This window comes from Cygnus atratus, chromosome 2 (genome assembly GCF_013377495.2).
Source record: "Cygnus atratus isolate AKBS03 ecotype Queensland, Australia chromosome 2, CAtr_DNAZoo_HiC_assembly, whole genome shotgun sequence".
In the NCBI taxonomy this organism is placed as follows: Eukaryota; Metazoa; Chordata; class Aves; order Anseriformes; family Anatidae; genus Cygnus; species Cygnus atratus.
Window position 1 is genome coordinate 58,778,818 of NC_066363.1, and position 17,703 is coordinate 58,796,520.

General features: G+C 40.0%; 1 protein-coding gene across 12 annotated transcripts in view; it reads right to left on the bottom strand.

The window, feature by feature from the left end:
• Positions 1 to 17,703, bottom strand: part of HECW1 (HECT, C2 and WW domain containing E3 ubiquitin protein ligase 1) — a 267,774-nt gene that overhangs the window by 40,963 nt on the left and 209,108 nt on the right. For all 12 annotated transcript variants that reach the window (XM_035552522.2, XM_035552524.2, XM_035552514.2 and 9 more), the window contains 8 exons: positions 16,525 to 16,710; positions 15,766 to 15,900; positions 9,335 to 9,440; positions 9,035 to 9,131; positions 7,062 to 7,145; positions 5,911 to 6,020; positions 3,600 to 3,720; positions 2,075 to 2,188 (listed from right to left, as the gene is read on the bottom strand). In XM_035552522.2, the coding sequence (XP_035408415.1) occupies positions 2,075 to 2,188; positions 3,600 to 3,720; positions 5,911 to 6,020; positions 7,062 to 7,145; positions 9,035 to 9,131; positions 9,335 to 9,440; positions 15,766 to 15,900; positions 16,525 to 16,710 (953 nt within the window). The remainder of the gene's footprint in view (positions 1 to 2,074; positions 2,189 to 3,599; positions 3,721 to 5,910; positions 6,021 to 7,061; positions 7,146 to 9,034; positions 9,132 to 9,334; positions 9,441 to 15,765; positions 15,901 to 16,524; positions 16,711 to 17,703) is intronic.

A 17,703-nucleotide genomic window follows, 5' to 3' on the forward strand; every position in this document is an offset into this window, starting at 1 on the left:
GTAGGTAGGCTTTTCAATATAAAATAAATCTACATGCAGCAATATGACCAAAAAGTTTGTAGCCATATATCATGTGTGCCGAAACAGTTTGTGAGGTGGGCACTATTCCTTCAACTTAACAAATGCCAGCTAAGTGGAAAATTGCAGCTGGGCCAGTATGCTTTCTAATACATTCAAAGTTACGGAAGCATAATCACAAGAGTTTGAATGATTGATTTATGCAACTAGAAAGATGATAAAGGACAGGCAGACCCATCTTCAATGCTTTTTATCTGGAGATTCAGTACTGTTCTCTTTCAGCAGCTTTGGCCCTAGGATCATGTGGGTGAGCCTAAAGCAACAACAGCAAAAGGAGATGGCAATAAGCCCACTTGAACCACTAGTGCTAACCACGTTATAGATTTGGTTCAATAGACATTAAAACACTGGTCTAAGAGTGCCGATGGCTGGAGAAAAGAACTGCAAACAACACCTGCCTATAATCAAAAACCTCCAAGGAGGGACCAGATATTGCATTTCTGGGCAAAACATTAACTCATCATAAAGCCTTCATAGTTGATTTTCAATGTCATTTTAACTTTGAAACACATAGGAAGCTCTGCCCATACAACATCATGTGGCCATACAGCATCAACTATTCAGTGGGGAGTTGCTATCTTGGAGTCCCTCCAGGAGAACCTACACTAGCATTAAATGGCAGAAACCCTGGGGGAGTGTATCTTCAGATGTAAATGAATCAGTGAAAAATGAATGAATTTGCAAATCAAATTGGTTTATGATTTCTCCTGAGGATACTGTGCCACACACAGTAAAAGTTATTAGAGATGTGGGGAAAACATTATGACTTTGGACAGTGTTAGAATACTAGAATACTATTCCAAAAATGCAAACTGAGGTATGCTGCATGTTTATGATTTACTTGCAAGCCAGCGGCAAAACAGCTGTAAAAGACTACCTCTGTTAGATAATATTGAAATCCATGGAGTATAAAAAGTAAGAATTAAGAAAACCCCTGATACTGAGGTCTCTGAGTAACTCAAAGAGAGACTGGTGACTTTTATTTTCACTGGACCTAACATGTCTCCATATAAACTCAGCTCTTCAGAATTCTTCATTTGACATGCCACCTCAGAGCTTACAGTGTCAGCAGCTGCTGGACATGCTAAGAGATGCCGCAGAGCCTTACTGTTTTAGTAACTTTGAAACTGAAATCCTATTCATATTTTTGTCTTTTTTTGTTTGTTTTTCAAATGAAACCTTATATACAAAACTATTAGAAAATATGATTTCAAGCCTCTGTTATATGGAACACTGGAAACGCGCACAATGCTTTTTTCCATTATAAAGGATATGGATTAAGCCTTGATTACAGTGTAGCTCTTGGGGTGAGATGGGATGGCTTTGAAAGGTTCTGTTTAGATTTAGAAACAAAAAGTCAGTGGCTTGCTTATCATACATACATTGTTCTGGAATTTGTAGGGCTGGCAGAAAGTCTCCTGAGAACATGCCTTCTCAAGAGATTTCTATTGCTTTCAGCTTCCAACTGGGTGAATTAAACAGTTATGACTAATCTTTTAACAGCATTCATGCTTCTCACTTCAGCCAGAAACAAGAGGTCCACATATGGGCAACAAATGATCATTAGATGGCATGCAAAGCAAAATTTTTTTGAACCAAAACCAGATTCATTTTGAAGAGGAAGAGTAACAAAAGGGGTAAAGGCCTGGTCTCTAATTATAGTTATGAGAGTGCTTCAGTTTGTAACCACGGGCTTTTAGTCCAGTTTTGCCTTCCATCTAGTCAAAATATTCAAGGCGACAAGGTGACATCAGATTTCACTGCTTAAATTGTCACTTTGAGACATCTAAATGGAAGATGCTGCAGGAAAGTGAAGCATTTTTGCTATTTTGATATTTTAACAAACATTTGAGCTAATTAAGATAGACCATTTGCTCAGAGGTAAAACGAGAACTAAAGTAAAAACAATATGTAACAAGAGGCTCAGCCTTAGTCAACTCTGTGTTTTGCAATGTAACAGCTACTTCAAAACTGAGAGCATTTAGTGGTTCCCTACCCTTCCTCGCCAACAAACGTGACGTAGAGTTTGTTCCGCTGGAGCTCCTTGCGTGAATATGCCATTACCTGGTTGAAGGTGCCTTCCAGCAAGTGGTCACGCCGTATAATTAACCTGCAAAGGGAGGCAGAAATAGAGATCTGGTGATTCAGTATGGTGTGAGTCTGTAAGCCTGAAGGTAAACAAGAGCTGGTAAAGAGAGACTCAGTCTCGAAGAAGTCAAATAAAGTTGTGTCCGCTGGTGCACAGCTACTTGACCAGTACGGGTTTTCAGTGAGTTGCTTCATTAAGCTTTCCTGTATGCCTCAAAGATGAATTTCTTCACAAAGCTGTGATTAGGTTCAAAGTGTTGCTCTACTGCTAACACCCTCTGCTCTCTTTAACACCTCTACACTCAAATTTGGATAGTGGAGGGGGCTGTCAGTTTCCTGTGTATATAAGGTCACAGCATTCTGGGATTGGCCTCAAACACTTCCCAGATTTAATCCAGTGAATGTGCATGGAATTACTGCTTCTGCAGCAGGGTAAACAAAAGGAGTATCAGCCTCTCCTTGTACAACACACCTCTCACTCCCCTGCCAGCCTCTAAAACAACTTAATGAATAGTGCATTTAAACACCATCTGTGTTAAGAAATCTTTCTTGTTCATATGTCATAGACGCTTTAAGACAGACATACTGAAATGTACTTCATGTATGTCTTGAACCCACTTAGCAGGACACTGAAAGGCATAACCAATAGCAAGGACTCCCAACCTCTGTAAGAATATTTTGATGATGACGTTTGCCTGGAATAAATTGCTTGGTTTCAGTTTTTTTTTCCCCACAACAGACGTGATTTGGTAAGAAGCCGAAGTGATGCATAAATTCAACCAGATGCCCAGGAAATACCTAAGAAACTTATAGTCCTTTAGCCAAGTAGGATGACTCAATCAAGCACAAGAAGGTACAGAGTTGCAAGCCAACTACTAAGCTGTCTGGGAAGCCAAGTCCACAACCAAGTGACAGAGATCCCCAAAATAGGTGAAGACAGGCAGAAATATTGCTAGTTCAAATCCAACAGGGCTAACAGCATAACCAACTACTGAAAGTTAAAACTGCATGGGATGGGATAACTTCTATAAGGTCATACTCTGGTCCCAAGTTATATTAATATATAGATACAAAGGATTTGGAGTTACTATATTATTACAATGAGGTAGATGGTAATAATGTCTAGTTAATTACCATGGACATTTGCCTGTATGGATGATTTTCCTACTAGTGAATTATAGGTAGTAATACCAACATTCCTGTTAAATAGGTAGGTAAGAGAGTATGAATCTGTAAGAAATAAAACTTCCACAAAATCTTCTTGAAGGTCACTCTTTTGAAGGATACACTCTTATCTGATCCTGATGGTTCACACATGAAATACAATCTCTGGTGTGTTTCCCACTTCCTATCAGTGTCTTCATTCATGGATAATGATGAAAGACAATGCAGCAACACGTTAGACTATTTGACTGACTTGTCATAATACTCACTTAATTTTACCTGGACCCTGCCCATATCCTTTGGCTTCAAGTTTTCGATAGAAATTGCGTAGCTTGGCTTCAAAGTCCCTCCTGTATGGAGAGGGTGCTCTTGCACTTGCTCGCTGCAGTCCTGGTGGGAAAATGAACAGCATTCTGAGGTATAAGGGCTTTACATTCTTCCAAATCATGCAGCTGATGTTTCCAGACGCAACTCACTAACAACACTTTAGGAACTTTTTACAGGTATATTTAGGGATTTTGTGCACTCAGTATTAATTTTGGTCTACCTGGTTTTAATGGAGTTTTAAGATCCTACAACTCAGTGATTCTGACGACTTCCAGTGTCTATATCTTCTTCACTAAGAGAACTGTTAAACTGTCCTTGTGTGTGCCTTTGTGTTGCCTGAGCCTTTAACTGTCATTGGTCTGAATGGAAATTCAAGTATCAGAAAAGCATGAGAAAGAGTGACATGCGTAACTCCCACTCATGTTCATTGGTATTTAGGTTTTCTTTCCTTTTTGCACTTTTAAGAGATCTCTCTCCTCTGCATAGTATAGGAGATGCCCTTACTTAGCAGGATTAAACCTCTGGAGCTCAAAGCAGTGCTTCTATCTGGAGCCTAGCACCCCAGTCAAGCTGGGAATCGGGTTTCCCAGAGTTAATCTAACTGTATATTAAACACTTCCAGCCATCAACACAAAAACCCTTTGTGGCACTGAGAAGGATTTATGTCAGCAAGAAATGCTACATATACATTCACATATACAGCAGATTTGCAGCAATTTGGGACCTGTTTTGTTTTGAAATCTGCATTTTCAAAGTGGCTGATTAGTTCTTTTATATGAAGCAGTGCCATGCCATAAAGGGTCAAAGAATGGATCCATGAAATCCCATTTCCCTTTCTCATTAGAGAAGACAATATAAACAAGCTCTTTTATGAGAAATCTGGCAGACAATCCTCCATAGGAAGGCAAAAAAAACACCCCACATTTAGTGGGAGCACAAAGTATCATGATTGCCAGTAGGGAAAGATGTTAGTAATAGTCTCTGCTGGTAAAGCAGAAAGGAGTATTTACATGCTGTGTGAAGAGAATCCCTCAGGACACTTGTTTTCTTTTGTTAGATTTTTTTGTGCCCCATGACATAAGAGAATGGTTTTTTTCATGGGCTATGGAACCAGTGGCAGAAATAAGCAAGCAGACAGCATGTTGCCAGAAATTATTTGCCCTTCTTGTCTTTTCACAAGAACACATAAAGACCAGTGCAGTTCTGTAAGCCATGCTCTTGCCAAATGCTTATATTTTGTCTTGCAGGAGGCTTGTTTATGATCTGTCCTGATGTAGAGGAGAGGAACTGTGTTTACAATGCTGTTCAAGCTCATTAATGACAACTGGACATTCTGACAAAACAGTTCTTCTGTAGACAAAGGCTGAGCATTTAGCTTCTTCACATTAAAAAAAAAATAAATCGATTTTTACATAGCCACCTCTCAGATTTGGACATCTCTTGTCCATTAATTTTGTTTGAAACCAGGTATTTTAAATGAATGCTTTAAAATCTCAGCCAAAAATTGATTTCTTCAGATCACATTTCTGTCTATTTCTCTCAAAATGACCACTGGACACAGCTATGCAGCAAGACTGCGGTGGGGGTTGTATATCTTGGCAAAAGGGAGACATTAGCTCCTTGAATTTCTATAGCATAAACAATAACTACAGAGACATACCACAGCTGGAAATAACCTTCTCAGACAGCATGTCGTTCTGGAAAAAATGTTTCCTTTCAAACCTAAGTTAATGGTCTCAATACGGGAGGTCAGACTAGATGACCAAGATGATCCCCTCAGGTCTTAAAATAGATGGGTCTTGGGAAGAGGTGAAGTATTTGGAGCACAAAGTGGAGGTGAGTTAACTTTATAGGAGTACTGGAAATATTGCAATAAACCTTTGATTTGGAAGTTGCTCTTTGCTCCTGTCACATAACATAAATGTGCTTCCATGTGAGAGTTACACTTGGACTACGCTATTCTTTTCCTACCCTAATCCTTCCCAACCATATGAAAATCAGTAAAATACGTTCCTCCATATGGGAAATTTTTGATCTCTCCGTTCTAAATACTGTTAACATTTCAGCAGACATGTAACGGCAATGACAACTGATCCAGAAAAGAAGCAGCTTGGGTCAGATTTGGAATGGGCATTGGAATTTGTATGTTATGCTGGCTCTCAGTGTGTTCCTTTTCCTCAGTCTGTTCCTTCCTATTTATCAGGAGAAATACCACAAATGCAAGATTTTGTATTATTCTCCCCATCCCCTTACCTGGAGAATTTTGGGGTGATGAGCAGGGTGAGCAGCGAGGAGAGAAACTGTAACCAGGATGGAAAGCGGCCTGCAGTGGTATGTAGGACATAATATCTTCTTCAAAAAGGCTGCATGTAAAAAGTGATATAAAGAAGTTTGGTTCACATTCATCACATGAGGGAATGTAAACATGCAGTATATTGCAAGTCTGCTGCAGTTGTAAGTCTGGGTAAATCTCTGAATTGTTGGATTTGTAAAACCACAGGTTTCCCAAATGAAGCATGGTCACCAGCAACAAAGAAGAACACAATAAATTTTATTAGACATTTCATGCTAAGATGGTGCCTCAATTTACTGATAGAATGTCATGATCTGAGACTATGTGGTAAATGTGGACAACTTCTACAATTTAGAACTGAGAAACAAAGACACGCACATCTGTCTTACAGGTTGTTTTTCTTTGGTCATGTATTTGGTCATGTATACCTCAGCTCTGTGACCGTTCAGGTGAAGCTGATGGGAATAACTTCTTGCACTAGGTAGTGCTATGCAGCATACCCAAACCTGCTGGGTAATGCAACATTTTCCATGTAAGCCCAGGAAAATACAAAGAGGTTCTTAACTGTGCTAAACAAAAGCAGTTAGGGCTTAAAGACTAAGCTCCCAAGTCCCAGTAAAAGCAAAGCCTTATCTACATTATCCAAACAACATTCACTGTACCTCAAGGTTTCATTAGTGGGACATAGCCCTGCATATCTGGGCTGCACCACTGTGGTAAAACTAGCAATTTCATGAGCAGTTATATTATTTACTTGTATTGTAAAAGAAAATATTTTATTTTTCCTTTTGAATAAAGGAAATAAGATTTTTTTTGCCGTTAAAAGGAAACATATTAACATTTTATCTGCTACTTGATGGTAACAGCTATATTGATTGAGCTGGCAGGGGATGGAGTTTACTTCACTGATGGAGGCTGCCTTCCAGGAAGTAAGAACTGACCGACATATGTTGGCTGAATTATCTTGGGTGACGATCACCAGCCATGAATCTATTCTAATTATAAATGGCCTAGAAGATTTAATAAATCTTTCCAATTATGCTAAGAAAGAGCCAGCCAACTTCTCTGGTACTGTAAGTAACAATATCATGTTTTTGAACAAATTGATTACCTCAGCAGAATTACTAAATCTGCATCACAGGACAACTTTTCAAGCCCATGTGTACCCTCTGTCCGAATGTAATGGATCTTCTCCCTGAAAGATAAATATTATTGACAAGTGTAGAAAGGAAAAAAGAAAAGGAAGAAAACATGCCATAATCAAGGCATGAGATACATATAAAATAATTATTCCTTGGTATTTTGCCAGTTCCCGTTTCTCTCTTTACAAAAATAGCAGACATCTTAACTGCCTGGTTCATTCTCTAAACTCACTAACAAAGTTGTAAAAAATAATCTAAATATATCATTCAGTTGCCTGATCTTAAAGCAAGAGAAATTATACCATATGTTACAAAACAGAATAATTCTTAGTTTTCCAAGCTTATGTATAGCATTATAGCTACTGTCACTGACAGACTTCGTGTTTAAGGCTACAACTAACATATCACCTTTCGTTAACAGAATTTCACGTAATACCACTCTCTTTACTCTTACTTGCCAGTTCTAGCTGGCAAATAGCACTTTAACATGTACTTGATATTGGTTGATAACAGAAGTTACATGGTGCATGTATAGAATCATACATTTTGCTGCTTCAAGTGAATGCTAACAAGGACAGGAAGCGTAAGATAGTATCCTATTAACAGATTAGGACCATGGAAAATACAGAGATATACCCCAATGTGCAAGTGTGTTTCTAAAGCACCGCAGAATCCAAGAATATTTATTGTATTATCAAGTCAAAGGGTTCTACCTCAAGTCAAGGATGTACTTTAGAACCTTGCTGGCTGGGGCTGTAAAGTTTTGCAGATTTAAGCCCTGTAAAAGATGGGCATTTGTCTCCTAGGAGTTTACTTAAGGTCTGCTATATGAGCATTAGATGGTAGCTTGGGATTAATCCTAACCTAAGCTATAATCAAAGCAATGACCTGGAGGCAAAGGGCTCGATATCCTGTTACAAATCTCATTACGCACTGGCTAAACTGTCTAGTCCCTATCGCTAGTCAATTTTGTTCTCTGCTCAAAAGGAGATAAAAGCATCATCTGTTCTCTGAGAAATGAGAATTCAAATTACAGCTGAGGAGAAAAACAGTCTGGAATAATTTGATGGTGAAGATAAAAATTTCTCAGTTACAGAAATGTACATCTTGAATACAGGCAGCAGTTTTCATTTTCTCTTCTTTTTATTTGCATGTACTAATTTCTCCAGAAGCAAGTCTAATCCTTACACCCAAAGAACTCTTTGTCTGGCCCTCATGTGTAAATAACAAGTCAAGAGGGCTATCTGCAGAAACTGCACTGCAGGATCTTGAAGGCTTTTCTGTTGCTCCTCCTTCCCTTTTTTACCAGCCCCCAGCTGCACTTTTTACTGCACAGGGCAAACTAAACCCTTGGGCCAAACTCTTAGCTGTTGCACAATGGCATTGCTGAGACTAACATCAACTCAGGTTCTAGGCCAAAACAATTAATTTAACCTTTGGAATTAGAACAAATTTTAAATCATATTGGCTTTGGTTATGGTCTTTTTTTTTTTTTTTTTTTTTTTTACACCTAGTAGAAAAGGAATGGGCATAAGAAAAACAAAGTTATAATTTAATTACTTCGGAAAGGACTACCATTAAGTCATGAGAATAAAGACAGGAGTATAATCTACTTCACAACGTTCCTATTTCGTCATAAAATCTAGGGTGACTACGTCCATGGCATGTGTGTAGATCCGAACACAAGGTAAAATCCTGGCTCTGCTGAAGTTACTGGGGTTTTGCTGCTCAATTCCATCAAAACATTATTTTAATCCTATCTTCTGAAAAGCAAGGTGATTAACTGTAGGTGAAGACAGGTTTTGCTATTCAATAACATTTACTGACAGGTCTGCATAGGACTTAAGTTCATCTTTTTTACTACAGTTACCAGAATTTGCTTTTTACACTACAAGAAATCATTTCTGGAACTTGGCGTCAGCAGTCTGGAACAAAGCAGTACCTGAGTGCATGGTTTCTGGCCAAGCTGGGCTGACGCTCCTGCAGCATCTCAAAAATGTTGGGTTGGCGTAGAAATGCAACAATCTTGTCATTGTAAGCTGGAAAAGCAAAAAAGTGATACAGAGGCTTTATTTAGCACTGTGGGGGCCTTCTGGACGTCACTGTGACTATGTAGGGGCACGCTGACTGCACTGCTAATTGAGGCACAGGACAACGTGAAGCAGTGCATGTGGTTGATGAGTAGATCTAAAAAGCGTCTTTGTGAGCACTGCTTTGAAAAGAAAAGGGAAACTTGGCTTACCCAGAGGTAATGTCTCATGATGATGCTGGTTTCGAATAGCTGTTACAAGACTATTGCCTGGTCTGGCCAACAGAGTAACTCCTCTGTTCCGAGAGACTTCAGAGGCCTACAACAATGGAAAAAAGGAAAGAATGGGCAAACTGGCAGTCGGCAGCACATCAGTCGGTAAGAATGATTCTGATCTTGTTTTTGTTGTTTTTTTTTTAGAATGGCCCATGATGCTGACTGACTAAAGGACAGAAAGTTTGCATGAAAATTATAGCTTTACACTTCAGCCAGCTGAAGAGTCAGGTAATGATGTGTTCCTCATACCTAGGTAGAGCACAGGTCAAAGAAGGGCCATATCATCCTAAAGGAGGGCTGCCTAACTTGCGTGACCAGAAATAAATGTTGAATCCTATATACTGAATAAATAACATAATCTGAAAAATAGATAAAAGGAGAAGTAAAGAGGAAATTTATCACCGTTACTTAATTAAGGCACTTAATTTGAAGAATGACACTGTCCTAAATACACTATCTAGAGGAGGGATTCATGTCAAGAAGGCAGATACAATAGAAGGTAGGAAAACACCTAGATATAAGGGTACAAGACAAACAATGAGGTCTGGCAATGTCTTCAGTAAATCATTGTTTTCTGGGTAACTGCATGTGGACTTGGGCAAACTGAAGGGAACCCACCCCTCACACATGTGTGTTCCTCCAGAATATGGCCTCAGGGAAGCCAACAGAGAAGCACCACTACAAAATTGGTGCAAACACACCCTATATGAGGACAAGATATGCACAAATTCCAATTGCCATTCTACTGGGCAGATGGTGGCTTCCTCCTCATGGCACAAATTGTAGTACTTGGCAACCAGTTCAGGAAGAAATTGCCCCAACTCCAATATTTTAAATGCTTAGCTCTGCATCCAAGCAAGTAGTGCCAATCCATTTTCAGTGCTATGGCCAAATGCCAAGTCTTCCAACTGGATACAAATGAAAATTGAGAAGCTAAATGTGACTGGCAAGTTGCCTTTGGAGCACATAAAGCATAAGAAGTTTATGTGTAACAAGATGCCAGTGAATGCACTTGATACGCACCAATACGCAGGTTAAACAATGAAAAATCTTAATGATGCTAATTAAATGTACTCTAATTGAAAACACAAAACTTGTGAAAGTGCATGGTGAACATTTTGCTCTATGATTCAGTTATGATTTTGCTTGTACCCATTTTATATTGTTATACATCTGCTGACTACAGAGAGTTATCCCAGCATCAGGGAGAACAGTCAAGCCTGCAGTACTTAATGGACCGATGTGCTAATCTTGGTCCAATCCTTCTCACCTTTAAAAACAGGCAATTTATGACTGAACTTTCAGGCAGGTCATACACAATGTACTAACTGCAACAGCAATGAATGCCACTGGGATTGATGCAATTTAAGCAGCATATACATTTTTGTCAAAAGCTGCATAAATGTAATGAAAGCGTTGGCTGTGAAACTAGTGTCTCCTCTCCAACTCTGTTAAGGAACAGCTTTGAGGTGTACTCTCTCTGCTCCCACTGGCTTGCACTCTAAGTCTTGTCCTAAAGTCATTTTAAGACACAAGGCCCTCTGTTCTGGGCTAAATCTTTTCACCTTCTCCCTTTGTCTCCTCACACCCCCATGGCCCAGCTGACACTGCAAATTTAGCTCAGGCAGCTTTCGCCTTGTCACCCAGGCATCCACACTGACAGGAACCATGTGCTCTTCATGGCATTCACTCTTTGCTATGGAAGAAGGAGGAGGTGTAGGAACAAGGGGTGCCCTATAAACCATTGCCACAGTGGGCATGGAGCCTTTCCGAGCACAGCTGTTCCTGGGCTGTCTTTGGCAGCGTAGTGAGGGCCACATTCTGGCCTGCCCTGTGGTCATCTGTTAGCAAGGATGTGCAAGCAAGGATGTGCAGGATGTGTTAGCAAGGATATGCAGGACGACTGCACATCCTAAGGTATCACATTGTGCTCAGCTTTTCCACTTTCATGGAGCTCCAGAGGTCAGGCGAGAAGGCCTCTCCCCAGGCCCTTGTAGAATCAGCTTGTGTGTGAGGGCTGACAGGGGGTGAGCCTGTTTTTAAGGGTGATCTCTGACTCATGTGTGACAAATAGAAATCCTGCACCCCTGTTGCTACACCTAGATATACTGACCAGAAGGTAGGAAGGGGGGAAGGGAGGGATAACAGAGGTGTTAAACCCTTGTCTCCCACAAAAATGAGCACGCTTGACACATGACAACTGCAGAGTACTTCTGCCCAGCTTGGGGCTGAATCCTCCCCTTGCTCATGTAAACTAGTTTTTTTGTTTTGTTCTGTTTTCTTTTGGCCAGCCTACCAGTGCTGTTAGTTTGTGTGTCTGAAGACATTCTCCTGAAGCAGGAAGTTTGAAAGGAAATGTGGCTAGAGCTCATGAAGGAAAATCTTCACTCCCCGCTTCCCTTTCCTACTCCGGTTTAACAGTTAAAGTTGACTGGATTGTAAGAACCCAGTTCTGTACGCACCTGAACAGAATAAATTGTGTGGTGCTGTACTTCTCTTCATCACCATCAGTAGATGTTGCTAATGCTATGTTTGGATCCTAGTCTTTGCACATTTACAACTCTAAACAATTTTTCTCTGGCAAAACAACTGGAGAATTCCCAGCCGTCTATTTACTATTTACCTTCCATTTTGCTAATACTCCTCTTTCTAATCTTTTAGCTAATACAGTACAATTGACTGCTTCAATTCAGTGTTTAATTACAAACGCCTTGTCTGTCCTGACTTTCTAACTGAATCATTTAATTTAGATTAGCACAGTATTCTTGTATTAAAAAAAAAAAAAAAAAAAAAAAGAGTGACCCCTCTAATGACTTAGTGACCTGGTTCACCTAGTGCAGGGTGATCTGACAGATTTATAGACACAGTTTAACAGCTTAGCAATTGATTCTGGGATGTTGCAACCGGACTGGAGAGTCCAAACCTATCACAGGAGCCTTCCACTGATAAAATACTGTTTCCTGGATTTTATATCACTGCTGGATTTGAGAGGCTCCTGCATATTTGGGTCCTTCCACTTGCTTTCTGTGGTTTGGGTCAGTAAAGAGATTTATATACTGCTACATCCTCATACATCTTGTCTTTCCTACTAATCAGAAACTCTTGATGCTCAGTTACGGATACCTGCTTCTTTCTTTTTTTGTCTTTAAAATTTTTACCCTTTCATCGTACTTAGTGACTTCCATTGGAGAAGGAAAGTCCCTGAGAGTGAGTGGAAGGTTTTTTTCAAAAATCAGGTAACCAAAAGTAGCATCAACTTTCCTTTCTAAAATATTGATTCCCTTAAAAAAGTAGCATTTTTGTCCATAACATATTATGCCATTTAATATCAAGAATCTACACAGGTGGACATTAAAAGCGTTTACAGAGGTAATTAATTTAGGAGAATACTTCAACATAGAGAGAAGCATAAACACCACAGAATAATTTATGAAGTAGATGCTTTCTTGGAAGAGGGAAATGGGGTATTATTATACACATAATTTTTCTAATTAAAACAAAACAAAACAAAACAAAAAACAACTACAGCCCACCCACCACATATCGATTAAGTTAAAAAGACAGTTTGAATCTCTGCTTGACCTGTTAATAGTTGGATAAACTTTGAATAAGAGGACTTGGAAAACAACAGCTAGCCTTCTACAGCAAAGCTGTGCAATTGTTATCTCTGTTCTTTACCGAGAGTAGATTTTAAATGCCATAAAGCAAAGAAAACTGACATATTTGAGGAAACTTATTTGCATGTTTTAATTTCATGAAGCAGTCTTAAAACTATATATGAAATGCTAAAACTGAATTCTTTAGTAGTGATGCAAGGTATTCTAGTCACTATATTGACTAGGCAAGATTAGCCACAAGGATTTATAGGATTCATGGATGTCATGGAAGGCAGAGCAGGTGATCACCATTTGTTACTTGATCGCAACAACCTACCTATTGCACTATACCTAGACAAGGAGATCAAGAACTTGATGGTTAGACAAAACTGGCTTTTGCATGGAATATATCCTCCAGAAAAGGACTATGTTTTGGCCTGAAATTATGAAGAAATGGGGACACAATAACCATGTAAATCATTTGTTCCTATGGTTAACTCTTCTCACTGCATTTAAATAATCTTGCCTTATTTCAGTTGAATTGGTTTGATTTTACTTCCAACAGTTAGTTTTTGCGATGCCTGTTCTCTGCTGAATAAAATAATCCTTTACTTCTATTCACTTTCTAAGAATTCCAGACATTGCATTTTCTTTTTGTCTGCTGCTGAGCACTGAGACCATAATTTCTTAGAACTGTAATCATTTCTTCATGATGATTCAGTTCAAAGCCATTGCTGATTGTGTGAACCTGGGTTATTTCTTTTTTCCACTTTGGGCTAATACGCCTATGATTTTTATCTGCTATTTCCTCAGCTGATCACTCGGTGTCACAAAGTCCCTGGGAGGTCCACACAAACACTCTGATGACCCGTTTTGGCACTTGGGCAGGATGTCAGTTGTGTGTGTGCAAGGACAGGGAGGAAAGTTTTGCCTCTCGTTATCCTAGCTCTTTTCTATGCCCTCTCTGGCACCCACAAGAAATCTGAAGCTGCACCACTCTGCTCTTCGGCATGCTCACTTGGCATCTGTGCATAATATTCAAGACTGGTGGTCATTTTTGTTGGTCCTTCATACCACCCTGGTGACAGATTCCAGAGGCCACACCACCTGCTCAACAAAGAAACCAACTGGAGCGCAGACAGCTGACACATGGCCAGGACAAAGCCCCATTTGTGTCCCAACAGACATGATTTATATTTATATACAGACATCTAAATATATTGGAAGAAATGGAATGGAACATGCATTTCTTGATAAATGGGCCAAGTTGCAAAGGGTTGAATCTTTTCCTTGTAAATGGTGGGCTTTCGGGCACTGATCCAAAATCCTTGGAAACCAACGGGAGTGCTTCCAGTGGAGGAGCTGATACTCCCAAAGGGGAAGCTACTGGCTGTGACAAAGGTGCATAAGTGCCATGGAACCTGGGCCACCAAGACAGGGAGAGGAGGGTGCCAACACTGACGGCTGCGTAGACGGAAGGCCCTGTGTCATTGGTTGATCATGCCAAACCAGTGGCCTTGATGAACAGTTTGCAGTTTCCCCAGAGAATGTCATTGCTAAGACATATTTAAGTCTTCTCACTCCCTTCTCTGTACATGACATTTTGGGTTTACTGCAAATTGTTTTTGCCAGCTTTGCCAGCACTTGCAGAACCAAGTGTATTTCTTGTGCTAGGTTGGCTGAGTTGCTCAGCAGTGTTTCTGTCCTTGACTGGGTGAATTTGTAAGCAAGCCCCAGGCAAACATGGGCCCAAATATGAATCATCATGTGGGTGACTTTCACATTCATATCACTTGAATCAGTCACAATAAAAACACTAAACTGCAGGCTGCTGACGGACAGAAGTTGCTAAGTTGGAGAGAAGATATAACTGAAAGAGACACTGATACACTTCTATCTTCAGAAAATATTTTACTGTATTTACTGCAAATGGAAAAAAAAAAAATCATCAAAGCTACCTATGCATGGCCTGCCCTTGGTCCTGAAGTACTGACCTCACACCCTAACCAGCTCCTGATACCAAGCCCCTTTGGCAGTGGGAGTTGTTCAGACTGGTCTGGCTGCAACAAATTTCAATGTTAATTTCACAAGCATTTCTCCTGATGATTTTCTGGAAGAGGAGGATTCTTTGGCCACAATTCGTAACTACTCCCATTCAGCTCTGATCTTTACAAAGCTTCAACTGTATGAAGAATCTGATTGCCAGTACTCTTTCCTCCTTAACACTACAATTCCAAAACAGGATTTATGCTTCTATCATCTCGCCCATGCTTCTCAGTGACAAAAATCATCCCCATGAAACATATGAGAGATTCTTTAGTATGATTTGAAGGCTAGGGAAGCAAACCTCACCATGCATTACTACACCTGCTAGGGAGTATACCTCTTCAGAGCACAGTGTCACAGTGGGGAATGAAGAAAAAAACGAGGCTGTTGAAGTATCAAGCTACACAAATAATTAATGGTTTGCCTTTACTAAAGCACAACTAGCATGTCAAACATGGATTCCTCTCTTAAAATCTGGTTTGATATCATTTCACTTTGGTTATTTAGTTTTACTTGTTTATCATTTTATTCTGAAAATGGTCAAAATATAAAACTTCATTAAAGGCAAGCAATTACATAAACCCTTCAGAAATAAAAGATCCCTCACTTCCTTTGGAAGAAAAAATCCACAAGAACATCTGTTCAAACACATTTTAAGTAAGAAGTGTTTTTAATTCTACAGAAGATTGCTGTCAAAAGGAACTGTATTGATACTAGCACTGTTACCTCTCCAGCACTGTAGCTACGAAGTCGCTGAAGATGTTGCCTGTGAGTCAGGTGATTAGGGAGACGACCGTTCTGCAGTGGGATCCTGGGATCTATGAAAGTGGTAGCACGGCTGTTGTGGTCAACGAAGAAAGACTGAAACACAGGAACGATATACAGTGGTTATTTTTGTAAGAAGAAAGCCAACACTGACAGTATTACGGGATCATAAAGTGAAAATCGCTGGCAACTGTGTGTCAGAAATCCCCTGCTAAGGATGTCCATGGATGGTATCTGCAAATGACAAGACTTTCTTAGCCTAAGCTAGAACAGCTCTTGGGAAATGCCTAAAGCTACATAGCTCAAAAAGACATGTAACATCCATGAGGTAAACGAGGCAGAAGAGAACAAAATTACCAGGGAACACTTCTTTAACCTTCTGGGTAGTTCCAGAAGTCACACAGCAAAGCTTAATGGAGGCAGACACTAAGCCAAATTTTGCAGTCATGACAGATCTAAGCTCTAGATGAAACCTTTTTGTTAATCCAGTGCTGCCTTGGCTATGGAGTGATATTCCAAAGAAGGCTAGAGGGTCACTGCTATGCTCTGAAGCATTTGTTCCTGAAGCTTTTTTTCTGCTTTTAAAATAACTCTGCTTGCTGCAAGTATTGTTTAAATCAAACCATCACCAGTTTTGAGTCAAGAAAGAAAGGACCTCCAGTGACGTTGTAGGCTGGTGTGCTGTGTTAAGCAAGTGATTAGTTTTGTTGGCACACTTACCTTGCCCTGCTGGTCAGTTTTTATCTCCCAGCCACGAGGAAGTTCTAGTCGGGTGTCAGCAAACATGTTTATAAAATTTACCAGGTCTCTGTTGTGCTGATAGCGCTCAAAATTACGAGCATCTCTACGGATCTTCAGAATCATATGCTTCAAGCAGGTACTGTTAGTAAAGACTCGATAGGCACTCTATGAGATGGAAAACAAAAGTGAGAAAAAGCAATTCTGATATCAAAACAACAGCTATTTTATGGGATATATGCCCAAAGAACTGAAACATATACTGTTCAAGTCAAGAACAATTTTCATCTCATCGCATTGATTTGAATGACTGCTTTACACAAACATCTAAAAGTAAGCAACATCCCCCACACTATGCACAGCTAGCCTGTGCATAGGCTGCCTCCTAAAGCACTCCCAAACCAGTCAGCTAAAACACCACCCACTCAAGATGCACGCAGTTGTGCCTATTTCAGGGCTTTCACAGTCCAACAGAAAGCCTGTTTGTGTGACTGGATGATCCCAGAAAGATGCAAAGAGAGCTGTGAACATACATTTATGGTATAATTCAAATCAAGATGTTTGTGATAGAACTCATCGACTGAAGAGGATTGCATTACAGATGTCTACAGCTGAGCTTGTTACCTTATTTATGGTCACTTTATAGCCACAGGACAGAAACAGACACATTCAACTGTCTATTTTTGGAAGATAATGAATCGCTTCCTGGAACTGAGTATTTGTTTCTGCACCAACTAAAAAGCATGTCAGATGGAGATGTTTTCCTGAGTCAGATGAACACTACCCCTGAGGCAGGTATTTGTATCTCACCATGGACATTAAACACATCTCTTAGGGGAGCATCCATTCATTAATGTTGATCTGGCCGCAGAATAGGAGCCAAAGTGAACTGTATTTGTTGCCACAGGATATTCAACAATACAGTACCACAAAATACATGTGCAGTGTCAACACCTTTTCTCAGGCTACTCCTGGATATTTTACTTCAGGGAGAAAGCTCAAGGCAGGGTAGGAAACTACAGCAATCTGCATGCCTTCTGAGCATTTCACTAGAGAGAAAATGAGTGTGCTGGTCCTATTGGTCAGCGCAAAGGACTGAATTACTCGCTGAAGCTTTTGTTATACTACACAAAGTACGTTCTGCTGTCCTGGTCTTCCTGA